The 26,583-nt window shown below is 48.6% G+C and overlaps 5 protein-coding genes across 5 annotated transcripts; 2 read left to right on the forward strand and 3 right to left on the reverse strand.

Moving 5' to 3' along the window:
• Window positions 1-3,355: 3,355 nt before the first annotated feature.
• Window positions 3,356-4,113, forward strand: ENH_00023290 (cytochrome c, putative; the record flags this gene model as incomplete). The annotated part of the gene is made up of 2 exons (XM_013579666.1): window positions 3,356-3,458; window positions 3,869-4,113. The coding sequence occupies 2 exons, from the start codon at window positions 3,356-3,358 to the stop codon at window positions 4,111-4,113; spliced, it is 348 nt and encodes a 115-aa protein (XP_013435120.1).
• Window positions 4,114-4,554: 441 nt separating this feature from the next.
• Window positions 4,555-7,866, reverse strand: ENH_00023300 (hypothetical protein, conserved; the record flags this gene model as incomplete). The annotated part of the gene is made up of 9 exons (XM_013579667.1): window positions 4,555-4,604; window positions 4,885-5,026; window positions 5,315-5,393; window positions 5,620-5,717; window positions 6,220-6,318; window positions 6,515-6,727; window positions 6,953-7,077; window positions 7,514-7,612; window positions 7,839-7,866. 9 exons carry the CDS (start codon window positions 7,864-7,866, stop codon window positions 4,555-4,557), a joined length of 933 nt encoding a protein of 310 aa, XP_013435121.1.
• A 3,638-nt stretch (window positions 7,867-11,504) lies between these two features.
• ENH_00023310 (ferrochelatase, putative) lies at window positions 11,505-14,527 on the reverse strand (the record flags this gene model as incomplete). The annotated part of the gene is made up of 7 exons (XM_013579668.1): window positions 11,505-11,621; window positions 11,862-11,990; window positions 12,217-12,288; window positions 12,383-12,509; window positions 12,799-12,897; window positions 13,165-13,609; window positions 14,005-14,527. The coding sequence occupies 7 exons, from the start codon at window positions 14,525-14,527 to the stop codon at window positions 11,505-11,507; spliced, it is 1,512 nt and encodes a 503-aa protein (XP_013435122.1).
• A 3,146-nt stretch (window positions 14,528-17,673) lies between these two features.
• ENH_00023320 (kinesin motor domain-containing protein, putative) lies at window positions 17,674-21,762 on the reverse strand (the record flags this gene model as incomplete). The annotated part of the gene is made up of 5 exons (XM_013579669.1): window positions 17,674-17,787; window positions 18,795-19,165; window positions 19,517-19,640; window positions 19,959-20,228; window positions 20,635-21,762. The coding sequence occupies 5 exons, from the start codon at window positions 21,760-21,762 to the stop codon at window positions 17,674-17,676; spliced, it is 2,007 nt and encodes a 668-aa protein (XP_013435123.1).
• A 1,009-nt stretch (window positions 21,763-22,771) lies between these two features.
• ENH_00023330 (centromere/microtubule binding protein, putative) lies at window positions 22,772-25,258 on the forward strand (the record flags this gene model as incomplete). Its single annotated transcript, XM_013579670.1, has 9 exons — window positions 22,772-22,879; window positions 23,035-23,175; window positions 23,321-23,421; window positions 23,514-23,613; window positions 23,766-23,842; window positions 24,035-24,295; window positions 24,424-24,608; window positions 24,705-25,039; window positions 25,142-25,258. 9 exons carry the CDS (start codon window positions 22,772-22,774, stop codon window positions 25,256-25,258), a joined length of 1,425 nt encoding a protein of 474 aa, XP_013435124.1.
• Window positions 25,259-26,583: the final 1,325 nt, after the last annotated feature.

The following is a 26,583-nucleotide window of genomic DNA, read 5'->3' on the forward strand; positions in this document are numbered from 1 at the left end:
AGCTTAAGCCACATAATACCTTTCTGGCTTTTTATTTGCAATTCCCATGAAGCGAGAGGCTTGGGAGTCCGTTTTGATGGCTGAGATCGGTCGATCTGGCAGCTGAAACCCTTGCAGTTTTCTTGAGCGCATCCACAGTACACAGTTGCTGCTCCAGACGAAACTTGGATTGGCATTTATGTCTATGGGGGCTCCTGCTCTGCAATTATCAAAGACAAAACCCATTAATCGCTGAAGAACTCTTCATGGGGTTCTGGCGAGTGGCGCTAGAGCTGCTGCAGCAGCGAAATTCAAAAAGTGCTGCAGAGGGGAGTCAACTGCCTAAGTAAAAAGCTGTTCAATAAGTATATTAATGGTGCAAAAAGCTCAATTTTCTGGCGTTTCTGTCTACCGCCACCCTCGGGTTTTCTTCTTGTTCTCGTGGAAACAATCCTTTTCTTGTCTTTCCATTTAAAACTAGACTTTTCCTTGCCTGAGTCCTCAACATCCCCTTCGGACTATTCCCTAAGTGTTAAGGCGGCCCAAGAAGGCAAGGACAAGTCTTCAGCTTCCCTCGCAAAATGCATTTCCTTGTTTGGTGGGATGCAAGAGCTGCAAACAGTCCTTAATTGAAAATAATATTGTGAAACAAATCTTCAGGAAGCTGCGAAGCTGCTGAATGGTCTTGCTGCACTGCTCTGAAGTGGCTTTCAACTCTTCTGCTGTGATCTGCCGGAAAAGTGTTTGCGTACCCCTAAACTACAGTCATTTCTTGACAAATTATCTTCAGTTTCGACTAAGTGCTTTATTACGCTGAGTACTTTGATGCGCAAAGCTTCTTGCAAAGCTGCTTGAAGCCTCTAGCCATGGGCTTTACAACCCGCAAAGCTGAAGGGTCCAGTGGGTTTGGTGACATGAGCCTAATTGTGTAGCCATGCAGTACAATTACTTCGTTTTGAGTCTTTGGATGGCAATTTGAATGGTTCGTTGAATTGCTCAGCCGGGTCAGCCAATGGCAAACTCTATGAACTTGGGGTTCCGGTAAATGAATAACCCGCTACAAATCTAAATTCAAAAGATATCTCAGCGTTTAATGGCTGTGATTCAATGGATCTGCCTCCACTTTTTTTGTGAAAAAGATACGGATCGAAGGTTCGATCTCCCCTCAGCAATCGACGACAGCCCAAAGCGTACGAACTAACAGTCCTACGCTGTTTTGAACGTGTGAATGCAAGCGAGCCAGGAACGTGCAACCCAGACTTTGTTTTTCGCATCTACTGTATTTACAGTGAAGAGCTACGTACGTATTTGCCCCCTCATTTCAAAAAAGAAGTCTATTTCTCTCAGTGGCTGCCTGGCAATCTCGCCGAAAGTTTGCCACTTCTTCAAGTTTTCCTTTTGTTCAAAACCACCTACTGTTGAAAATAGCAGTAACTATGGGTTTAATTCGACAAATTCTAGCCACTGCACCAGACTTTGAAGTCAGAGCGACAAAGCAACGATAAAAAGTTCTGAGTGTGAACAATGTTCTTTAAGCAAAGGCAGGCTCACGGCGTCTAATAGTGTTCAACTATAGCTTTTCGCTAAACTCACTGCTACGTGGCTGCATCAATTGCAGAATTGTGCCTAAGCTTGAATTGTTTCACTCCCAAGGTGACTGTGCAGTTTGTTTCCTGTCTGCCCATGAAGGCCGACTGTACTAAAATTTCTCACGATTTCCTCCACAAAGATGAGTAGCTCAAGAGTCGAACCGGAGAGTGGCCTTCTAAGCCGCAGGGGTTGGAAACGGGCCGCGTACTGAAGTGCTTTCTGTGTTTTTCACATTTAGAGGACCGTGGGAAAGCTCCCATTTACCGCAGTTCGCAACTGGGGTTAGCTCAGGCAGTCAACAACGGCTCGTTGCGGGTCTTAAGTTACTCCTCTTTGACCGAAAGAAACGCAGAAAACTATTAACAGTTCCGTCTAACACTCCACGCAAAATTTTCTCCTGGCGGTCAATTGCCCATTAGTGCTCATCTGGCTACCTGCTATATGCCACATACCCCCAAGTCTGGTTTTACAGCTGACTGGTCTCTTCCCGTACGCAGCCGTTGTTGTTCCTTGTTGTTTACCTTCATTTTTTCTATAGGGCCTTCAGTTTTTCTATAGGGTGGCTCACAGAGCTGCATATGAGTGTCCGTTGTTTGGGTTCATCTGATGTGGGTTCTTCGGGTGCTCCCGTGAACCCTCTGGTATGCATTCACCAACGAGGTCCCCAACTGTGTATCAGCATGAAGTAATGCCCACTAATGTGAAGTATGCTTCACTTTGGACGAACGCATAACAATCCTGACCTGCAGTATGCCAGTTCCCTGCTGCAAGTCTAAGCAGATGCTTATTTCTGGCCACCGAAAAGCCTTCAACACCACACAAACCGGTGCGCACATTTATAAAAGGTGAGTACTAAGCTTTGTAGAGCCAGTACACTTTGAGAAGACCATAATCCAAATGTCTTTCCGCAGCAACGGAGCTCTTTGCGTCTACTGCTAGGCATGGCGGCCAGGTATGGCTGCCGTGCCCAGTCAGCCGAGCCACCCTTAGAGACCTGCCCTTCTCTATATTCTACAACAAACTTGCACTTTTAATGTTTTTCATTTATTCTATAGAGCGTCTCATGGCCATTTAAGTGCTGTACTACTGTGCAAGGCCCTAAAGCCCACCAAGTCTGCGTTTCGAAGAGACTTGCAAGCGCCAGAGGAAAATGGAACAAATCCCACATAGTGCAATAATAGGATATATTGCATGGGATCAGCTGCTTCATTTAGGATGTGAAGATTCCACGCAGTGGATAAAATTGGAAAGTGCAGCACTCCCTGTAGGCCTTCACTATTCATAGTCCGCTTTCTGTGCTTGAACGACTTTGGAACAAATTCGTTCTTGTTGCTATGTACAGAAACTCATTAAATGCCACAAATTCATGTTTTGTAACTGTTTTCTTCTCGGGCTGCCATTCAGTGTTTACTGTGGCGGTAGAGAAATGTGTTTCGCTCAGGAGATTGCCGCCCCTCCTGGGTCGCTGCTTCGTCCCTCCTTAGCCCCTACTGTCCGTCAGGCATTTGCAGTTAATTTTCCTAGGTATTATTGACAGTTTACGGCCTTATATTCAGGGTTTACTGTTTAGAATTTGCGGCAATGACGGCAAATAAGCCACAGTGGCAGTATGTAAAGCCACACTGATACATAGCATGCATGCAGGGCGTCTGTCAATGTACCTCTTGTACCTTCGCGCGGGAACATCCACGAAGTGAGGTGAAGGAAATGAAGAGTTGAACTTGTTGCCCGAGTTCAATTAAAGTGAAATCTGGTCATTGTTGTAGTACTCAAGCTGCACGTGAAAATGTCCCGAGCTGAGCCGGATGTCACAGTGCCTGCGGGCGACCCCAAAGCTGGAGCGAAGGTTTTCAAGGCCAAGTGCGCCCAATGCCACACAGTTAACAAAGGTGAGGGATTTAAATGCATATTTAGGGCAATTTGCGCGCCTCATATGTGGAAGGGCAGCTGCCAAGAAGGCACAGAAGCTGCTCATGTACATTACGCAGAGGCCAGAAACCTGAGAGCGTGCCTCATCACCCCACAGTAGCTTCTTTTCCCTAAATGGAGATCAGACTTAATTCTCTTCTGATTGAATTAGGGCCCGCTTTCCTTGCGGCTCATAGGGCAGAGAGCGGAAGGAGGCGCGTTTTCTCGCGGCTGCTGAGCCCGCGATTTCCTTATGAATGGCTCTCGGAGTTTTGCCTCTCAGTCGCTGCTTTGGGCTTGCGCTGTCACACGATGTCGCTCCGCTGCTGTGCTCCTGCATACTTGAATTAATTGTGTTTCTTAATCTGCGCGTTTACTCCCCTTTGTGCAGGCGGCGCCGCCAAGCAGGGCCCCAACTTGTACGGGTTTCTAGGCCGCGCTTCCGGCAGCGCCGACTACCCGTACAGTGAAGCAAACAAGAACAGCGGTATTGTATGGTCTGAGAAGCACTTGTGGGAGTACTTGGTGAATCCCAAGGCATATATTCCGGGGACGAAGATGGTGTTTGCGGGCATTAAGAAAGAAACAGAAAGAGCGAACTTGATCGCCTATCTTGTAGAAGCAACCAAACCCTAGGCGAAGTGAGGCGGCTGCTCACAGATCAGAACTGGAATTCCAACGCCACCGTTTCCAGGCCACACGTGACAGGAGCAGGCAAACACTGCTGATCACACACTGATCGCTCTTTGGTTTCGTGGAAAGAAACGAAAGAGGAACAGTGATAGTCTAAAGGTGCATTTTGCTGCAAAGCGCTCGCGCGCTTTTGATAATGCATACGCGTCTCGTTCTGGGGCCAGTCTTTTATTTTTTATTTAGACCAATATGTCTTTTAACGTGTACATGGGCAAATTTTGTTCGAGTTTGTTGAACTAGAACATTGCAAATTTTCTCATTACTCAAGGACAGGTAGCAAAGCGTGCTGCACCGCAGGAGGGAGCGATCTGCAGAAGTGTCCTCAATCCTTGTTCAGCCTTTGAAGTGGAAGGACAAGGAACAGACTCTAGTTTTTTCGCATACTTAGTGTTGCTTAATTCTGCTAAGCGTCTCCGCCATTGGCACCACTTTTCCTGAAGAGCAGTTCAAATCAGATCCAGTTTCTCTTGGCTTTGCAGAGTGCTCTAGTGGCCCGTTGGAAAGTGTACTTGTGGAGAAGTGCACGCTTTTGTGCACGTAGGAACAGCTTTTCTTTTAGCTTAAAGCGTGCGACGCATGAAACAGCGAGTGCGCTTAGGCAGGGGAGAGTTGCTGCTGTTTCCCCTTCACTTGACTTTGCCTTGAGGGGTAGCTAATCTGCGCATTCTGAAGGATGCTTCATAGGGTCGTTGAGTACTGTGTAGTGGAACTTACCGTCGCGGTAGTAGACAGACTCTGATATTTCTTCGAGGTTGCCTTGCTGAGACGAACCCTTAATAGGAGGGTCAATGGCATGCAGTAGAGGTCTGTATGCGACTTCCTGTAGGTTGCCTTTGTCGCAGAGCCAAAGGCAAAGCTGAGGGGACATCAAACAAGCAAATGAGCAAGTTGTAGTGAAGAACCTTAGAGTGAGAGTTTACTTGATGGTTTCAGGTGAGAGGTGTCCATTCGCTGCCACTATCTTTTTGGTGGCTGTTTCTGTGAGCGCGTGCATATATTGTTCTGGGGCTTCTACAGTGAAAATGGACCAAAAGTATTTCTTTCTGGAAGCGCGGTGTCGCGAGTATTTTGGACATCGTACTCCTGATATGGAGGGTATGCTCTTTTTAATTTAAAAAGTCCATTGGTAATTTATAACACTCACTAGATTTAACTCTTCTTCATTGACGGGCAAGTCGAGCATTCCAAGGATGCGCCAGAGCTGTCGCCGTGTGACGTGCTGGCTGCAAATGTTGCAAGCGGGAAGATAATCATACACGCACAACGAAAAATTAGGGGGGAAATTTAGCTACGTCATTAGCTTCTTCTTCAGCGCAATAAGAACTGGACAAAGGGTCTCAGCTTCTACGGTCTACCTCCCTTAATGCTTGAATTTACTCCATATTTCATCAACATCTCTTGGAGCAATGCTAATTAATGCAGACGCGCATCTGCTGTTGCTTCGCTTACGTGCATCTTTTGTCGAAGTCTTGAAATGTTGGAAGCAAGACTTTTCTAGTTTGTTTGACTTTGAAGGCGAGTCGTTCTTGCAGTTCTCTTAATCGGACCTGCAGCACAGCAGGTTTCTCTGTTGAAGTGCCAAGCCGAGATCAAACAAAAGCGAGGCCGAACAGTGGCAAAACGGCAAAAATGCGTTTAGTGACGAGAACGAAAGTCTTCTACTGATTATGACTCCTTATTAGGCAGTTAAATGAGTGCAGATCAGCAGAAGATCTGGCAAATTTTTGCCTCTTCGTTTCTTGTGCTTGCTCGTTTGTGTACACGATTTTGTACTTGTGCATTCAATTGGTGTGTATGTGGCGTGTGTTCGTGCTAAAGCTTTTGCTTCGTGCGCGCGTGCAGTTATACGCCTCTATGACGGTGCTGTTTCTGTGTGTGTGTGTGTGAGTATGTCCACCTCATGCCCTTTTTCCGTGCATTTGTGGAGTTAAATGCCTGCATGAAGTCGCTGATTTCTTGTTAGGAGTTGGCAATAATTATCTTGTTTGGAGTTGGCAATAAATCTTGTGTTCTCTACTTCCAAGCATAAAACCAGTAAAGCCAACTTACAAGCTCCTCTTGAGTCATCGGCGTTTTATCCTCTTGTGCGCTTCTCAACTCCGAGGGCGTTTGTACTGGCACCACCCTAGTGGGGTATTGTTGCGCCTCCTAAGTCCACGTACGTTCAATGAATTCGCTGTGTCTGGCTTAACAGATGAAGAGAGCCTCACAAGGTGTTTTGGAGCCACTGGAGTAGCTTAACGATCCCGAGAACTCAGTTCATGCAGCGAATTACAAGTTCACGTTACGAATCCAAATAAAATTATGCAGAAAATATTGGTGAATGCTCTCATGTTTTCGTCACCACCACTCTCTTTTCATAATTATGTGGCATCTCGGGCATTTTAACCATTTTCATGTCAAAAGACTCAAAGAATCTCAGTTTACTGTCCCAAACTGCAGTGAGGTGAAGCCTTGCCGGATTGCCGAGGCTAGCTTCAATTTGAGAGCAAAGTGCATCGTAGGCAAACATTCCGTCAGCTCGAACGAACTGCTGCAGGAGTCCTTCCCAGTCACTCTGCAGCAAAGCGCGATAGCACTACGCACAGTGTAATGGCTGATTGTCGTTAGACATTCGTCAGTGAGGAACGCAGTCAAATAAGCAGGGGGTGGGCGCCTTCGCGCCATAATAATACTTCCTGTTTTTTCTGTTGATGGCGCCAGCTGCGCTTTCTACTTCTATCCCGCCCGCAGATCTCCTAAATATCTTTTGCTTTTTATATTCAGGGCAGCTGCCGCTAACCTCGCTGAGGTTTATCCTCAAAACGGACAAGAGCACAGCATGCGCCTGATCCTTCGTACAAACACCTTTTTCTAAGCCGTCGAAGTCTCTGAAGCTTTCTCTTAGAGGCAGCTGACCCGCAGCCACTGCAGTCTGCACCACATTGTAATAATGCATGAGTCCACTTTATTCTGTCAGGCTAGTTCGTGCTCGGCAGATTACATCAGACAGCTGTACGTAAAAGTGGAGAGTCAGGTAGGCATTGCCGCATCGAAGTAGTGATGCATTGTGAAGCCGACAAAAAAAAGCAAGTCGCAAACAGTCAGCGCCAAATTTTGCCACCACCCACGGGTACCCTAAAATGCTAAGCGGCTTAAAAGGCACACGAAACCAAAGGGACAAAAACACAAAAACAGAGCTTATTTCCTTTTGAGCAAAAGCTTGAGCGTGTGTCCTAGGCAGCGTTGAAGAAACAGTTTCCAAGCCCATGACCCTAGGCCCAAACCCCAAGAGTCCTCTTAAAAATGCCCCGATTGGAAATGAGCTGTTACTATTGTCAGTTTGATGTGAATGGCCATTTACCTCGATCTTTTGCACAGGCAACTTCTGCTGCCCGGCCCAAGTCCTGGGCGGGACGCCACCAGGAACACTGGTGATACTTCTCGCGCTGGCTGTCCCTGGCTGTGCGCCAGACAACTGCGAATTATTTTTATTTGTCCTTGCCGGTTTTTCATATGTTAGTCGGGGACCATGGAAGACCAATGAAGAGTCCTGTGGAGCAGCAGGGGGGCCTTCTATGAGAAAGCGCAGTTTGTTGCAGTCTACCAAACCGTCGTTCGTGGACACCAGCCGGCCAAGTTGACGCACTTCTTCCTCAGTGAACTTGTCTGAAGGGAGAAATCATTACCTCTGTCTTGGTCATAAGGCGAAAACATATGCAGAATTGTGGAAAGTGGAGGATATAGCACTGGCAACAACGGTGGCAGTTACAAGAGCAGTAATGGCATATAGCACTGGCAACAACGGTGGCAGTTACAAGAGCAGTAATGGCAGTCACACCAATGATAATAGCTGTATTAACAAAACTATTCTTTCTTTACCAGAGTGTTCAGTTGTTTGATCCAATTTAGCCACCCAGCATTCGTGCTTCTTGCAGGAAAAGCAAAAAATGCTCAAAAGTGGGCTGCCATTTATCCGCACGCGCCGTTGAGAGTGCATAGCTGTTCGTGCCTCCATCTGTTTGTGCAAGCTTATTATTTATTTGCACCAGATTTGTAGCCCTTTGTTAGGCCCATTGAACAGGTTTTTGCATGCTTGCACCCATGACGTTTGCGTTCTGCCGTGTGAAAGTGCTCGCCGGCTCACTTTCTCTGAAGGCGATTGGAAAGGCCCGTTCATATTCGGATAACGTAATCTTCCCAGTATTGTGTTTGTCAAAAGGAGCAAAAAAAGCCCTTAAATTGAGTTTTCGTGTCTTAGTTAGCAACCGCAACTGCTCGACAGCTGCTTTTGCGAGTGCCATCTCCGACGCCTCCAAAGACACTTCGGGTACGGGCAGTAATGCCTCGCCTGTATTTCAAGGCAGACGATTAAGAGTGTATTTGCATGGCTGTGCGTGACCTACATGGACTAAAAGAAAAGAGGTGTTTTTAGGATGAAGGGGTCTCCAGATGACTACACAATCAAAAGCAGAATACAAAGTGCAACGAGAACCTGATCCTTGAAGAACAGTTCTGGGTTCCTCTATGCTTATGTAAATGCAAACGACCAAGCTTTGGGATCTATTTGAAGGGATTAACGGTTTACAGGTTTGAGTTACGCTTTGTGTTCTGAGTGCAAATGAATCTAGGTAGAGGTTTGTGGCGAGTGGTTTAGTTTGCCTGGCTCTGGAGGCACTATGTATGGATTCTCTTCAAGGCCAGACACTCTGAAAACTTGATTGACTTCTTCGCAAAATTCTCTATACTTCATTTCTCCCGTTTCGTAGAGCTCGTGCCTCTTAGCTAGGCATTGGGCTTCCGCATCTGATAGCGTAATCCCTGCAACGCTCATTGCTCTGTGAAATTGCGATACAGAAATAAGACCGTGGTTCAGCTTGTCAAAAGGCTTCATGAAATCGAGAAGACGGTTTGAATGCGTGAACACAATGCGCCGGACTTTGTCCAGTGCAAGAAAATACATTTCTTCGTTGTCTAGTTGCGTCATGTTGCCTGTTCGACTCGAAAGTGACTCCACTTATATCTTGAAGTCTATTTAGCAGGCTTCCTAACTTAGCTCCGCTTGCTAATTGGTTTAGTGCCCAAACGCTCTGTGGGGAATCGCTTGGCTGTTGGTCTGGCGCCAATGCACAGTCAGCGGTTTAGCGCTTCCGGCCTCCGAATTAGTCAGATTTTCCCATGCATGACAGTTGAGCGGAACAATATCCTCCCACTTATTCTGCTAGGGGAAACGTTGGTGGGTCTGCAGCGGCGCGCTTTGCAGCCGACGTTTCAGTCACATGCAGCGAGCACTGCATCGTGCGAGTAGCATTGAGGATATGACGGCTAATTCTTCCCTGCTGGGGCAGAAGCTTAAAAATCAAGAGGCTGGACGCAAAATTTCCAGACAGCGTAGCCTTCCGGGACGTGGGAGTGTCCTCTCTTACTGTCAGGTTATGTAAATGCAATGGTGCAGCGGAAGAATTCTAAGCTTCCTTGGTACACATACAGTACTGCATTCATTTCAACAAATACCAGCCAGTATGAATTCTTTTTTGGGTGCAAGAACCGTTTGTTAGTTCTTCGATTGGTACTATTTGAGTTCCAAAGAACCCTCAGCTACTTCGAGGCCAAGGCGAGGCTGCACAGGGTATTTGTCCACGAATGGAAATACGGGCTGCGGTCGCACTATTTACCCGATTTTCCATCTCTGCGGTCTAATTAAAAATTTCCGTATAATATATTGAAGTTGTGAGATGCTTGCATTCGGTTTCAGACTCCCACCCCCGGAGTGACCTTGCTCTGCGGCTCCTCGCGAAACCTTACTTTTCCTCCTACTCTGTGCAAATAGATTTCTCAATCTTTTATTTTCTCAAATATCATTCATTATCTTTTGCCCTAGGTCTCATGCAGCCGGGCTCCATTCCGCGCCTCTCTACCCTTCGGATTGAGCTAAATATTCCAGCATGCGCTTTCTGCTCATGCAGCTTTCCCTCGTGAAGCGTGTTTCTAGAGTTCGATCTGTAGGGAAAAACCACGGATCCTTCCTTCAACATGTGCCGACTTAGGTCCAAAAATGCTACTGGCCCTCAGCGTATGTGGCACCTACACAGCACTCCAGCTGCTGGCCGTCTGAAGCAGCGAGTAGCTCGATGGACGCTCAACACTGCCAACTTCCGCAATGATAGGTTGCAGAAGGCATCTCAAGATACCCATCGTTTGTCCAGTGACTGCATTATGTTGTGAAAGTCGCAACGTCTGTGTCGAAATGTGGAAATGTTCTCACCACCTCGGCACAGAGACTCCATGCACCTGAATGTTGCATTCGCCCGTTCGCTTCTCATGGAAGCCCTGTGAAGAAGACAGGGAACTACATGACCCATCACATGAACCACGTTGCGTTCTCTACCTCAGCAAAAATAGCCAACCGAGCACCAGTGCTCTGTCCTAAAGCAATCCCACAGATGCCGTCAACGGGAAGATAGCTGATATGCGGAAAGCCAGGTGATGAACACATTTTCTGGAAGGAGAAACACTAAGACGATGTACATCTATACTGCTGGTAGCACTGCGAAGGGAAATCTAGCCAGTCACTGGGAGCCCTTTCCAAATGTTTTCAAGTTGCCCTGTTTCCTTCACCTTTCTCATTAACCTAGAAGAAGGAACCATGATTTTGTTTCTCATTTCGTTGTCAGGGCTATTATGCTTGGTTTCACCTAACTGCGGTGTGCAGCAATCTGCGTGTGCGCCTTGACCCTTTTGCCTAAAGCCTTCACCTGGTGCTACAGGAATACTTCAGAGAACAAAAAGGAAGAGAAGTGATATGCACTGGCCAGAAAATAAACAAAAGCCCCCTGTTATTAGAATGAGGGCACTGAAACCTTGGGGAGTCACTGCTGCCCCTGTGTGAAACCTGTGTGAAACTTAAAACAACAGATACTGAAATGACCTCTATGAACGTGAACCACAAATTCTCGCGTGCATTTACGACACAAATATGCTCCAACGCCACTTCCTCAACGCGTCTCGAACTCTGACTCAATATGCACCTCAGCTCCAAAGAGTAAAGAATGGCGTACTCATAGTGGCTGCTTTCCTTATTCGTAATCAAAATACTGGAGCAATTCCAGAATCGATCGTAGACCCTCATCTCCTGCCTACTTTCTCACGCACAAGTTAAGAAGGCACGAGGTCTTCACTATGCGCCGTCAATCGTCCTTCTTCGAAATGCAGCACGAGGAAAACTGCATAACTTCAGGACAGCAGGTCTGCATGTCTTGGGAAATCCGAACGGGTTCCTTCAGTCGTGTGTTGTTTGGACCCATTTTGGGCACGATGCATGCCACAATGCATACCAAGGCGTCTAAAGCTTATCATCAGCGCGGCTTCGGCCTCCACTGCTTGGTATTTTCAAGCACAAGAGACTCTAGAACAGCCACCGCCTCATCCGTGTCATTCAAGCAAGGGACCACGCGTAGCTCCCCTTGTCCATCCTGCATAAGCAGCGGCCACCAATGCGCCTGTACTCTAAAAATGTCTGAAATTTCATACTGTCCACGTCTGATAAGTTTGATGTAGATGCAGTGAGGCGAACAGGAGTTTTGCGCTAATCTGCCTGGCTTTTAGCCTCTAAATTCATGTCGGCGTGTGTCCACCTATGTACACCTCCATTCTGCACGCTCCAATATGCATTTGTCCGAAACCATTGACTGCATTTCAGCAGTAGAGCTTACAGTAAAGCCTGCAAAATAGTTGGCCGCTTCGGTTTGCACTTCCTCCAGAGTCTCCAAACAGTCCGCAGCGAAGCCAGGGCACACCACATCAAGACGTCGACAGCCGGCTTTGGCAAGTGCCTCCAAAGCCTGCAATACAAATGAATACACCATTTGGACCACATGCAACCAGGAACAAGTTACGGACCCAGCAAGACAGGGGTAAAAAAAGGAATGCCGTCAACGTTAATATAAAATGATAGGACAAATGGAAAATGCTGTCCGCAGCAGGCCATTCGCTACATCAGAAGGCGCCCCTGTAGCTACAATGGCAATATGACAGATAGCGGCTAAAAAGCCAAAGCCAAAATCTTACGGGGATAAAGTAGGGCTGCGTCCACTCCGCGCAACCCGTTCTTGATTGCATGGCGACCTCATACTCTCCAGGCTGAAACAGCATCAGCAGCAGGCACGTCTCCTTAGATCCACACGGACCACAAACAGCAACAGCGCTGTAATAGCAGCTGTGTGAGGAGCCCTACCTTCAAATCCAAGCGCTCTGCCACGAGGCGAGTTGTCTGGAAGCAGTAGCACGCGTACGGATCTCCAGCTGCCCAGCTCACATCGCGCGGTATGCCGTGGTAAGAAAATAGCAAATGGTCACCTCGTCTGGGTACAGACAAAAATTTTAAGGGATTAGTCGTAAGAGCTAAACCTTGCACCTATGTTACTTTATGCCGCTAACTTCTACCGCAAACAAGCCTAGTGATTTACCGGGCAGACGGTATGAGGAGATCCAGTGCATCAATTGCGTGAATGAAAAGTAAATGGCACAGCAACTGCAGCATTTCTATAGAGTTTGCTTCCCGTTAGGGAGAAGCTTTGGATTCTCCATTGGATCCCTGCTTTCCCTGTGTTGTCCCTCTATTTCATCCACACAAATACTGAAAGCACTCACCCGTGCTGGTCCCAGAATTGCTTCACAGATGCTGCGACGGAATCAATGTAGGCTTCATTGTTCCAGTACCCCGAAACCATCCGCAAATCTGGCATAACCCTGCATACGCAAGCACAGATTGGAGCACGGCCAAGCAATACATCTTTGTTGTAGCCACAGCACGTGCGGACACGAGGTCGCTACAGGAGCTGCTGCTTCCGCAGCCGCCGATGCAGCGGCCACCTGACTCAAAAATTTCCTAATTGCAGCGTTGAAAGAACGAAATAGTTCTGAAAGGCCAGATAGCATGCTGCTGTGGCTCCATCAGTTGCACTTCAACAAGAAGGAACAAATACACCGCCAGCGGCAGCAACAGCAGCAACGAACCTCCACTTTCGTATCTCATGGAACACCGCATCATAAGCTGATGCTGTGCAAGAAGCGGTAGGCTGTGGATAGAGGGGTATGAACAGCAACTTGAGCTGTTGATGCTGCTTTTGCAGCTTTTGCAGGACAGCAGATACATCAGGATCCCCGTAGCGAACACAAGCCGAAACTTCAAAGCGAGGAACGAATCGCCTATGTTCATGCTGCTGCTTCTGCAACAGGTCTAGGCGCTGCTGCAGCCGAGCAGCAAGAGAAAATAAGTACACCGGCAAAGGGGGAGCCGAACCACCTTCCAATACGCGCTGAAGCTGCTGCAGCAGCAAAGACGATCCCTGCTGATGCAAGAGCTGTTTCCGTTGCTGCAGGGCAGCAGCAGCGCTCGAAAGTCGATTCTGAACAGCAGAAGGAGAAAGCCAGACGGAGGCGTACCGCCTCTGTGAAAGCCCTGCATACAGAGTACGTACACAAAGTATCTACCGTTGCCGCTCCTGCTGCTGCTGCTGCTGCCGATATTCCCCTCCATACTGCTGCAAATACATACAAGATCGGATGGGAAGAATAACGAGGTGGAGCAACGGTAGCCAAAATAGCCGAGGAAGTTCTATAACGCGCCGGTCACCCAGAAACTCTGCATCGCATCAGCAGGGACAGGCGGAAGTGCAACAGCAGCACTGTAGCTAGAATAGTAAAGGAAAATCAAATGCCCTGGAATCTCATGCGAATCTGTCTTTGTGCTGACTTCGTAAGGCACATGTCGATACAGGAAGTCTAAAAGACGCTGTAGCGACAACAAATCGACGTGCATACAATAGCACTTGCTACAAGGATGCAGTAGCTCACGCTTTAGGTATCTCCACACTGCTGTGTATGTCGGCCTCAATGGGGAGCCAAGATTTAGCAGAACGACGTGAACTACATCCTTGCAGCTACTGTTTCCGCTGTTGCGGCTTGTACACCACTCTGTGCTGCTGGTTCTGCCGCTGCAGCTGTTATTGCCGTTGTTAACTGAGTCAAAAGGCTGCGGAGCGTGGGGGTTACCCGCGTGCCACAATTGCTGCCACCTCTTAGCTGCTGCACTCAGTAATTGCTGTTCTTTGTTGCGGATCTGTTGTTGATGCTTCTGCCACCGCTGATGGTGTTGATGGTGTCTATGCGTTCCCCTCCACGAGTCACTGGTAGCAGTTGTAGTACCACTACTACATTGTTTCCGTTCACTGCTACTATTGTGGGCGTTGGTGTTAAATTTGCGCAGAAATGTGTTGCTGCAGCTGCTGCAGCTGCTGCAGTTGCCGCCGCTGTAACTGCTACCGGGGATGCACGGAGCAGCGATTCCCCTGGCTCGCAGAGCTCGAGTCAGCGGCATCGGCCGTCTGTGCTTCCTTGATGATGCGCGGGAGCGTCAACTGTGACTTCAGCGTATCCGGCAGTCACAGGACTCGCATTCAATCCTTGTGCGATTGACAGCTCCAAGGGGGAAACAGGTCAAGAGACAGGGCAATGGAAACAAAGACATATACCCTCGGTGAAAGGCTAACGTAAACGGAAGACAAGCGGCAATAAAGATGCATGTCTCGAAATGCCGCAGACGGTCTGGGCCTGCTTCAAGTTCACTGTAGCGCCGACATATTCGCAGTTTGCACTATGCCTTTCACCTTATACACTGAGCACTATCAAGGAAAAAAACATTTCGTCACGTGACATGTTTTTGCTGTTCATGACTTAGAGTTTAGGGTGCAGGATTTACATTGTAGAATTTAGGTATAGGGCTTGGCTCCTTCAAAGGGGCGGACCCGATGAGCAGGAACTGTGCATTCTCTTCATTGGCGTTTCACGTTCTGAGCCCCTCTAACCAACTAAGACATTTTAGTAAGCTTATTAATTTGTGCTACGTTGTTTCCTTTGCTGTTTAGCAACTTCTGCTTCGTGCCTGCCAGAACGGCAACCCTCCCGGTTTCGGGGTAAGGCAACGGTATGCGAAAAAGCCCCAGCCATATATCCTTGCAACGGCGGCTACTCCACGGGGCTTGTGGTGTATCGAGAACACGAATACAATGAGTCTGTCTAACTCTTCACCTGTGCGGCTTCATGAAGGAGCTTCAGCAAAGGGGAATGATGATAAGCAGGCTGGCAGTCCTGCTCTTCCTTCACCAGCGATAGGATTAGTAGCAGAAGCATCACCTCCTACTGGCGTTGATCTGCAGAATCAGCAGCCACAGCTGCCAATCCCGCCGCAACGGTCTACTCCCAGTGCAGAGCAGCTAGGGGCTCTGAAGGACTATGAAATTAGACTCAGACTGGAAAACGAAGAGTGCATTATTACACCCTTTCCCATTTTAAATTCTGTAGTTTATTGTACTGTTCAACGCATGTATAGCGCGTGACGAACTAGTTAGCAACCGTATCATTTTGAGTAGGACTCAGGGGCTGGGGGTCCAGTAACCTACAGTAAAAAGCCAAGAAAACTGCGAATCACTTATGCAAGACACCTCGAGACATAGCTACCGACCTGCCAAAGTAGCTGGGTAGATAATCTAGCCAAATAGCTATCTAAGAGTGTGGACGTGGGCAGGGTGATAAATGCAACTCCCTAAGACAAGTAGCGATTAATTACGTTTCGTGGAGGCAGTGAAAGAGAAGAGCGCAAGATGAGACGCTACTTTTTGTTGTGCAGGTACCTTGCAGCTCATCCTGAGTTAAGTGAACTGATACTGGCATTTCTCGGCGCTGTACTCGAGCACCAACAACGGCTACAGCAGAACCAGAGGCTGCATGAGGGACAGCTATTGCAGTTCGCCGGACAGTTCTTCACACAGCCGAACCTCAGACAAACTGTTGCTAAGGTGACTGATAGATGCAGAGGGGAAGAACAATTGTAGCACTAGTTTCCGTGGATTCGACAGCCAGAGCCTTCAGCATATTAGGGTTAAGGCAGCTGCTTTGTCTATACTTGAATGACAGAAACAGCTGGCTAAGTGCATCGCGAGCCTGAACTATTTGCCTTCCGTCAATCACATGCATCCACAAACTGCTCCGGTCTCTTAAGCGCAAGCGTCTTATCCATCAACGGGGCTTTTGCAGCCAAAAGCGTAGGTACCGGCAGCAGCAACAGCAGCGGCAACGGGAGGAACCGCTGGCGATACAGCAGCCTTAGAGATAGGCGTTGTGCCGTACAGCCTGCTCAAGGCGCCGCTTCTTCCAAAGAAGCGAAATGGGCCCAGCCCAAGGGAGCGGGCTATTCCGGAAGACTTGGTAGCAGCTTCTTCAGCGGGCCCGTTATTAACAACTGCAGCTACTGCTGTTTCTGCTATCGCTGTTGAGGGACTTCCCTCTGCGGCACTGGCACTTTGTGGGGAGAAGTACTGGTCGAAGTGCATTGTATCTTTGCTGCGCGCCAGCCCTTCCGGCTGCAGTGCTATTGGCTGCTCCGTCTGCTGCCTCTCACTGCTGGCCTCCACGTCCTCAAGCTCCTGTTCCTCAGTGGGAACTTCGAAGTCCTCCTCCGCCTGATGGATTTGCTGCAACTGGTTTAATGGCCGCATGCGGAGCAGCACTTCCAACCCTTTGTCGCCCGTTACAGTTCGATCGCTGCTGCCGGCGTCCTGCGTGACTGGTGCTGCCAGGTCTGCCCAACTGAGCTTGTCGTCTTCTGCAGCTGCTGACAAGGAGAAACCTTTCGAATCTACAGCTGCAGCTTCATATCGATTTTGTTGCTGCTGCTGCTGGGCTAACGACTGAAGGAAAGCAAAGCGATCCCCGCTTTCCCGCAAGCTCGCCTGAAGAGCTGCGACTTGTTCCTGAGGGCACAACATCCGCAATCACCTGTCACTGAATGCAACTAGCGCCTATCTGTCTCGTAAACATGCCTATAGGCGCACAAGGGCATACACGATATGTTGCAGTGGCTTCCAATTTTCATTTTCATATCTGCCGACAGCTGCAGTTCGACACTTGAGTCTGATGCTGCCTTTCTGCTTCTGTGTTGAACTTCGTGTTATACGGAAAGCTTATTTTTATATTATGAGCCTCGAAGCAAGCCTTCCCAAAAGAAATATCCCATGCTGAGCTTTTGAGGCTTGAGGCACAAAGCACTGCATGTACACGTTCTGTCTTCTTTTCCTTAAAGAATCATTTACCGTGAGGAGTGCGTTTTCAGTGGCTAGCGCATCTATGTCCTCAAATAGAAGGTTCACCGCATGGGCAGCCGCCTGAGACCCCAAAGCCGTCAATTCCCCGTTGGGCACTTTTTCGGAGATTTGTGGCTCTGTGACGGTAGGCTGCGTCTCACCCACAACATGCGTAAGTGTTGACACATAAGCGGATGCGCGGCCAGCCGCAGACAAAACAAATGCAACTCACGGGGGAAAAAAGCACAAACGCAACAGCGTTTCTGCTCAACTTCTCATTAAACATTTCTTTTAGGCCCAAAGCCGCTGGCACGCAAAGAAGAATATGCAAGGGAACAAAAAATAGGCACAAAGAATACAGGCTTCCCAACCGGAGCCAGGCAATCTACAGCTTAGTGTTTAGGCCTTGGCGTGCCTCTGGCTCCTCGGAAGCATCTAGCAATGACATAATTTGGCCAGCATGAAGTCTCTTTCTCATATGTAGTCTCTCATGCAGATCCTGAAGATGCAGGGCAACACAGAAAAATAACAACATGGAGCGGTTGGATGCCTATCCAATGCGAACCTTCCTCACAACAGGCGGGTTGCAATGGAAGGCGAAATAACTCTGCAGAGATTAGAATTCACAGAAAACACCTGAGGTACATGGAAATAAATTGATTAAGAGTATGTGCACAGTTCTATGTGCCAGCAGAGACAGATACTTGTAGACAATCCCTTATTTGAATATGATAGTAGGCATGCCTCCACTCACTTCTACCATACTGTATTTATTAATATTGAAAGAGCAGAACGATTTGACACGATTTCTGCTTAACAAGCATTTTATGTGCCTTATTGCAGATGTGCTTCTTTAGGATTTGGTGCGCGTCCCCGCATAGACCAACATTCGCACCGATCAACACAGATGAGCATAAAAATCAGCATATTAATGCAGAAAGAGGAATGGATGCCAATTTTGTGGATGGCGCCGCTATTCGCACACACTCTCGTGCAAAACGAAAAATAATTAAACCCGGCATTGGCACGTATACACGTCAGCATTTCTACAAACGTGTCTTCTGAATGGCCGTTCATCTTATTTTCCCTCATTCTGATCCTTGTATGGGGCTTGCCTGTACCAGGCGAAGGAATCGACTTTCAGCTGAGGGACTGCTTGCCTACAGAGTTCCAGAACAACCAACAGGCAGGTAAAATGCTCAAAGATTATTTGGGTATAGGACCCAAGCAATCTGCTAAGTTCTCCACGCATATAATCAAAATTCAAAGGAAGTCAAGAATGGAGAGCACGCTGGAATTTAGTATTTCTCATGAGCGCTTTTCGTCTACAATTTGTGGTCTTGGGTTTGTTAGCACGTCTTCTGAAGCGTATAACGTAAGCTTAACGCCACCAGCCCTTGCTTATGGCGTTCCTGTTTAGTGCGTAGTTGGCATATATCTGCGGCTTTCAGGAAGCCAGTCATTAGCTGTGACTCTTACTACGATAATTATCACCAGATTATTTACCTGACGACTTATCTGGCACTGAAGCTGGTGCAGCTTGGCTTTCAGACCAGCCACAGCGGCAGACTCGCTTGGTGCTTCCCGACCCTGCAGTCTGGTGATTCTGGCTCGGTCGGAGGAGTTGCGAATCGCCTTGGCCCTTTTTGCATACTTTAAAGTGTTAAGTGTCTCTTCCTGGTGGCTTATGGCGGGGGATATTGTCGCCACCATGGCTGTTCGGCAGCGACCTCCCAGACTATCTTTAAGAAGCCGCGTAAGTTTGCTGTCCCTGTAGGGAACAAATCGTAGAGAAGCCTTTCCAGAGACGTTCCCCTTCACTGTTAACGCGTTAATAACGTTTCCGAGAGCCAGTAGGGACCTGTTGATGCTTGCGCCTGAGAAGAAAACAGGAGAAGAAACTAATTTTCTGTCTTCACAAAAGCATTTAGGGTGTGGAATTCACATGTGGATTCAACACAATAGGCTGCGCAGTCTTTAGCGGTTCTTCCGGAGATAGGAAAAGACAATTGAAGGCTCATAACTGTTCTTGCAAAGCTCTCCATGCTAATTTTTGCTGCTTCTCTTGACTAATTGTTGAGGGTAAACAGATGGCAAATGCCAAGGTAACCACAGAAAACATTTTAGGCAAAGTAATAATACACGGGTGAAAACATCTGAATAGGAAAAATGGGAAGTTACGGTTTCATGTCCAATGAGAAAGTTACGGATAGCATGCTAAAAGGTACCTTCCGTCATCCTTTGTCCGTGGTTGCTCGTATGAGAGGCTCGTTCACTTCCTGCCAAGTCCACCAGCGACAGCTTTGCGAGCTGGCTCTCTTCGCCGGATCTGTCACGAGCCAAGATATTTACCTGCAGTGAACGGTGGAGAAGTCACATGGGCACATACCAATGGGGGCTTTTGGATCCACATGATATCCGAAATAATGCCATATACAGGTGTATGCCAGAACAAGAACAACAGACGCAGAGGCAAGGGCGGCCGCTCTTGGGATCTATGCATTTGTTAAGATTGGAACAGGCCTAATTGCGAATTGGAGGCCTAGTTGGAATACCTTGGGCGCTTAGAACCTAGAAGGACTCAGTTGACACGAAAATGAATACGTGCATGGGGACAAATACCTACGGCTTGTGCTGAAAAGTTACGAAGGTGACTTCTGCTTAGCTAACCTGTAGAATGGCGTGAGATCTGGAGGACGTCTGGTTCGCGTTTGTTGCTTCTTGTGTCCGTTTATCGTTTCCTTCCAGTAGAAGCAACAACGCATGCTGTTTCGAACGTAATCTGTGGATAGTGGCGTGCTGAAGCACCATACCCTTCTCCGGGTCTTCTCTTAGCTCGCACACGTCAGTCCGGGACCCCAACAAGTCTCGAATAGTCTCGTTATATATCTCTACAAAGGAGCAGCTCAGTGAAAACTCCCTTTCTTTCTCATCGCAGACCTAAGAAAATTTCAGATTTGACAAGGCGATACTTCTCGTGCTCAGGACATTGCGAGCAGTGGCGTAATGTGGGAAGTTGTCGCAGTCCGATTTGTTGTCTGATTAAAAGCGTTGGGCTGCGACAACTTTCCACATGACGCCTTGACTGGGAGAAGTGAAAGGGCACTTGACAAAAGATCTGACTAAACTTTACAGTGTTCTTTCGGAAAATATGCGCGTTTTCTTTCTATGCTTCGCTTATGTGGCTCCACTGCATCTTTTCACTCGGCTTTGCATCGGCAGCCAAACTTTTCAACAAATTTTTCAAAAAAGGGACGCAATTACAGGAAGCACAAGGTCACCAGCTACCAAAATATAATTTAAATTGCCTGGTAGAATCTACAGAGTGAGCTTAGAGATGTTCCACCTGCTGAAAGAGCAGCTGTAGAGCCCTAGGCATAACTCCAGGTGCCGCTTCACTGCCTAGCATAGTATGTGTCTTTCCAGCAGCTGTTGCTCCGTAGGCGAAAACAGAAACGTTTATTCCTTTCAACAGATCATGCAGAAGAGGCAGAGTGCATCCTTGAAACACTTCTTCTTGGTCAGTTGTTTCTCCAAACACTGAGTCAAATGAGAAGTACCGCTTTCTCACTCGCCTGCCCCGCGGGCCCCCTTCTGCTCCTACCTCAGTAACAGTTAGCGATCTACTGTCTAAAACAGAAACAGTCTTCATGTCGCCTTGTATGCGTTCTGTCTCGCTCAGAGGACGCACTCTAACTGCGACATAGACGTTGCTGCCGTTGCCGTTGCAACAGGAGCTATCATCCGCTGATATTGTTCCCCAGTCTGTACACGACTCGCCTCCCACTGAAAGGGTTGTCGAAGGTACAGCGGCGAAAGCAGAGGGGGAAACTGGTGGAGGGGCTGCAAGGTCACCCGACGCATCCACAACGGTTGAGACGTTGAGTTTCAAGTCGGGGATTGTGTCCCGTTTGTTGTCAACCAGACTTGGTCCTAGATTGCTGCGAGTGCTGCGATAGCTGATTCTGTTAAATGTACGACTAGTAAAGGCAGCTTGGGCTACGCAATGACAGACACAGCGGGCGGCTCCCTTACTGCAATATTGCGTGGGGAGCTTTCCGCTCACATGCTGGGAGAGGCTGCGTTCTTCTGTAGTCGCCAAGGAAGAGTTCGAGCGGCTGCAGGCCCCATGGCGATAAGTAGACTGACTGTATCTGACTGGCTGTCGAAGGTGCGGCTGTTGTAGTGGTTCTTGATATTTCTGGGTCACCATAGCCGTTGGCCTAATAATGTGGCGTTCCATCTGCTGCTGCTGCTGCCGGTGCGGCTTCTTATGGTTCAGTAGCTGACTCTGACAAAAATTCTTATCTGGTCTCTTTAAAGGCTGCGGGATATGTGTGTGCTGGTAAGCTTTCAAGAGATCTGGCCCTCTGGCAGGCAGGAACGCATTTGCTGACACAGGAGCTTCCAGCGGGGACCCGTCTTGCGGCCCCGAAGAGACCCTCTCTCTACTCATATTCAATCTCATCAGCATGCTTGAGCGGCTTGAGACGCCACCCTCTTTTAGTATTAGCTTTCATGTGGTGGTTACTAACGCCACCGCTGCCTGCGTTGTGTCAAGCTCGATCGTGACTCCTAGGCACTACAAGGGAGAAGAAGCGATGCAGTAATACTTAGAAGCTCCTTTAAGTGTTTGGAAGTATAAATAATGGTTTTAGAACGTGGTCAGCTGAGGTTCTGCACACGGTTGCCGTCTCAACAGCAGCTATTCTACGCGTCCATTCGGGGCCCCCCAGCATCTCATGAAAAACGTCGTCCTTTAGCACACTTTGCAAGACTGAGTAGATAATAAAATTAAGGTTGAGCATCCGGTAATCATTACGTTAAAATTGGTACTCACGAGTGCAGATTCAGTGAAGATCTATGTGGGTACTGCAGGCATTGCAGGCTTCTTTGGCCCAGCCCCAAGGCACATAGTCTTCTGCTTCTGCCGCTGGGTTGCCTATACTGCTGTTGCAGGAACCGAGGAATGGATAACATAAAAATCTGGGTCCTTCTATGTATCTGTTTTCTGATGCAACTGATAGAGAAGCAGATGCAAGCCGCTGCAGCTATAGCACAACAGCAGCTGATGGAGGGCCCTCTGCCCCACAACAGCAGTAACTGACGCTTACAGCTGCTGCATGCCTCATCCCTCCAAACACTTTGCACTTCAGCCTTACCTTTTTTTGTCGTTCTAAAGGTAGAAAGTTAAGGACGTGCTCTTCATCGCGGGAGGGGGGATGCCTACCCAATGAGCACCGCCAGGTTTTGTCGCGGCTTGCCGAGAGGTTCCAGTGCGCTTCAAGATTCATTCTTCGCCCAGTCGTCTCTTTCATAGAGAAAAAAGAGGGAGAGGCTTGCCGCTGTGTCCCGGAGGAGGGACTGTTCTCCACAGGTCGGAGTTTGCAAGCATATTCCCTGAGCCCCAAACTTGCATCGTCCCTTTGGCTCGCTTGGTCGAAGGCTTAAAAAACGTCTTTGAATGAATATACGTTGGCATCATGGGGGAGAAGGAGAAGAAAAAGGCAGCGAAGGCAGAGGGCTTCGTCATCCAACCCACGAGCACCGCTCCGCCCATCGACACAAGCAAGTGGCCGCTACTTTTGAAAGTATGTATACTACAGTTCGCCTCACTGGCGCGCTCCAGATTTTGCATTTTAAGATCCTTTTGGTTGAGGTATTGAGGTTCCTAATGTGTGCTTGAGCATGCTCGTTCACTCATGCGCACCGTTGTGGTTATCTGTCCTTTTCGCGCCTGACACAGAACTACGACAGACTGAATGTCCGAACAGGGCACTACACGCCTCTGCCATTTGGAAGTAGCCCTTTGGCAAGGCCTCTTCAGCAGCATCTGAACTATGGATCGCTGCTTCTTGATAAGGCAGCAAACCCTTCATCTCACGAGGTGGGTGTAGAAGGGGTTGCAGTGCCGCGCGGCTCGGCCTGTGGATTTGCTGCCGTATGATGCTTCTCTGGAAATGCGCCTCATTGATAATCCTTTCGGGGTTTGCAAATGTGATGAGGAAATGTGTGGTTTTTGTCGAACGCAGGTGGTGGCGTGGCTTAAGAAAATCCTGCGAGTTGAGAAGACAGGCCACAGTGGAACCCTTGACCCTAAAGTCACTGGCTGCCTGCTCGTGTGCATTAACAGGTAACTTAGTGCGCCAATTGAGGACCACAAGCGCAGATCGAGTGATAGGGAGGGCGTGAAACAAAAATGCATGCATATGCTGTGTTTTCCAGAGCCACTCGTCTTGTCAAGAGTCAGCAGAGCGCCGGTAAGGAGTACGTCGCAGTTGCGCGCTTCCACTCCAAGCCGGAGAGCAAGGCCAAGGTCGCGCGAGTGAGTTCTAAAGTTCATTGCAAGCATGAGCGGCCGCCTTTCTCCCACATCGATTGAGCACATCACGGGTGGCGAGGCTAGAGAGGATCCGCTGAAAGCTCCACAAAGGGCGCCGACATTCAGTGCGTACTTTAGACGTCGCTTCCATGCAGGCACTTGAGACGCTTACTGGAGCCCTGTTCCAAAGACCACCCGTGATATCGGCCGTCAAACGCCAGCTGCGCATCAGGTGTGTTACTTTCACTTAAGGAACTCTGCGCATATTGGGGATCTTTTGAATTATTCTTTTGAGGCACATCTGAGCCACATATGTCTGCGTAGATTTTCGTAGCTCCCGGCTTACAAGCCTCGGCAGTGACAGGAAGAGGTCAATTTACCGGATTACTGCTTTCATGATGCTGATGTTGGTTGTTTGCGCCAGGACCATATATGAATCCGAAATTCTTTCTTATGATGAGGACAAACACCTGTGTGTCTTCCGCGTATCTTGCGAAGCTGGCACCTACATTCGTACGCTGTGCGTCCACCTGGGCCTGCTCCTAGGCACGGGCGCGCACATGCAAGAGCTGCGCAGAGTAAGGAGCGGCAATTTGCAGGAAGATGGCAATCTTGTTACGCTCCATGATGTACTGGATGCAATGTTTGTATACGACGCATTTAGGGACGAAACGTATCTTAGACGGTAAGGCTCGTCTGGCAGTTGTCTGCACTGCGCTGCAGCTTAAGGACATTAGCTAATAGACTCAAAGTATTTATGTGCACCACGCATAGGGCCGTTGTGCTCCACTTATTTTCTGTGCTTACTTGCAGAATCATTTTCCCCCTGGAAATGCTGCTCGTCGGACTACCGCGAATCGTCGTTAAGGATTCCTGCGTCAACGCCATCTGCTACGGCGCGAAATTAATGATTCCGGGCGTTTTGCGGTTTGAAAATAATATAGAGGTTAACGCAGAAGTGGTCTTGATGACCACCAAAGGAGAGGCAATAGCCCTGGGTCAGTCGGCGTCAAAGGAACATCGTAGAGTGCCCGTTTTGCTCCGCCCCGGTGTGTGAAGTTTTTTTATTGTGTCCAGTTATGTGCAAAATGCAGGCATTGCTCAAATGTCTACTCCGGTAATTGCAAGCGTCGACCACGGAATTGTTGCGGCTGTTAAACGGGTCTTAATGGATCGCGACACATACGCGATGCGTTGGGGCTATGGCCCGCGTGCTTCGGAGAAGAAGAAGATGATATTAGGGGGGTTGCTGGATAAGAAAGGCCGCCCCAACGAGAACACGCCGAAGGAGTGGCTGAAGACTGAGGGCTTCCTTCCAAAACTGACTGGCGAGCCTGAAGCTCCAGCCGAGAATGCTGTGAAGTCGGAACGGGAGGAAGGCGCACCAGAGTGTGAGGGGGGGACTGCACAAAATGGCGTTACAGAAAAGGTATGGCCCTTCGTAGCGGATTAGCTCTGGAGAACATGAGTTGTGTGTAGTTGCCGTTCACACCGTTCATTTGCAAGTCCGTTGCGAGTACGTTTTGCGCAGCCGAAGAAGAAAAAGAGACACATAGAGGGTGAGGATGCAGAAGACGAGGAACAGGCCGATAAGCCTTCGAAGAAGCACAAGAAGAAGAAACATAAAGATGCAGAAGTGGATGAATAGAAGTGCTTGCGGTGCTTGCATGTTAGCGCGGTTGCCCTTTGGGGTTACTCCTCTGCAGCGACTTTCATTTGCATCAGACGGAAATGCTTGGACTTCCACCCAATACGGGAGCGTCACTCGGGAGTTACGCTGAGTAGCAGAGCTGGCCTTATTGCGAGCGCAACGTTTGGTTCTTCTGCAGCACGGTTAACATGGCTAGCAGAGCTACGCAGCAAGTAGGCACTTTCGCTTTAGCTATGCGCTAGGGGTGCATTGCGGGTACGCAGTGCAGCAATACAACACGCAACAATATGTTGCTTGTAACGGACAGATACACCGGATTTTGGAGCTGCACAGCGTTCGTCGAAATGCCGGAGTGGCGAGTTTTCTCAGAAAGAACGTGACAAGTTCGACCGCCGTGCAGCAGCAGCCTGCGACGTTGATACTTCCGGGCTTCGCTACAGAATGCAAAGAGTGAGGCCGTGAGAAGCCTGCACTTGTTTAGCGCGCTGAACGCCGGGGAAGCATGCCTTCAGCTATCTCCCTCTCCCTGCTCAGAGCTTATGTAAAGGACTGAAGGAGCGACAGCACAGCACACTTCAAGAGCCCGCTGCACTGCACTGTGCGAATGTAATGGGGAGGCAAGTTGTGCCCGCTCTAAGGCCTGTATACCCTCTACTGCGCAGCGTTCCATGATCTGGACGACTCAATACTCTACTGTGCCGTCGAGGCACAGGGTTGGGTGCAGCACTTACCGTTGTTTCCTCGGATGAGTGCTAGAGGATAGGAAGCCACAAGTGTTTGCTCTTCGGAAAATTCCTGCGCTTTTTCTAGAGCGATGTTCATTCTGTCGTCAAGACACTGTAGGGTACCTGTAGTGAACAGCGCAGTGAACACGCATATAAAGCCCTTAGGCAGCTGCCCGTAAAGAGGAGGAAGGTGGGGCCAGCAAATTGCGTACGTAAAACCGGTTTCAGCGGATCTACAGACACTAGCTTGGCATGGTGCATTTATGAAATATACATTGAACGCGGCCTTCATGTGAAGGATACGCGTTCGAGAGTCATCAGCTTTCAGCAGCGTCCTTAAGTTTCTGAGGCACTCTGATGATTTTGCCAGCGTGTTGCGCTTGCGGCCTACCTTTGTATATTACTCCACTGTTCAGCTTTACGAGAACATTTCCACCCAAGACTCTCTGAAGGAATTCACTGGGGGTTTTTCTTCCTGATGACGCTGAAGTTGGCGGTTTGGCTGTCATCTCTACGCAATGCGCAGAAAAGTCTTGAAGGAGGTGAGGAGACTATGATATATTCTGACAGAGCACGAATATTATGCACCTACACCAG

Source organism: Eimeria necatrix, genomic scaffold (assembly GCF_000499385.1).
Source record: "Eimeria necatrix Houghton genomic scaffold, Enh_scaff182, whole genome shotgun sequence".
Lineage (NCBI taxonomy): Eukaryota > Apicomplexa > Conoidasida > Eucoccidiorida > Eimeriidae > Eimeria > Eimeria necatrix.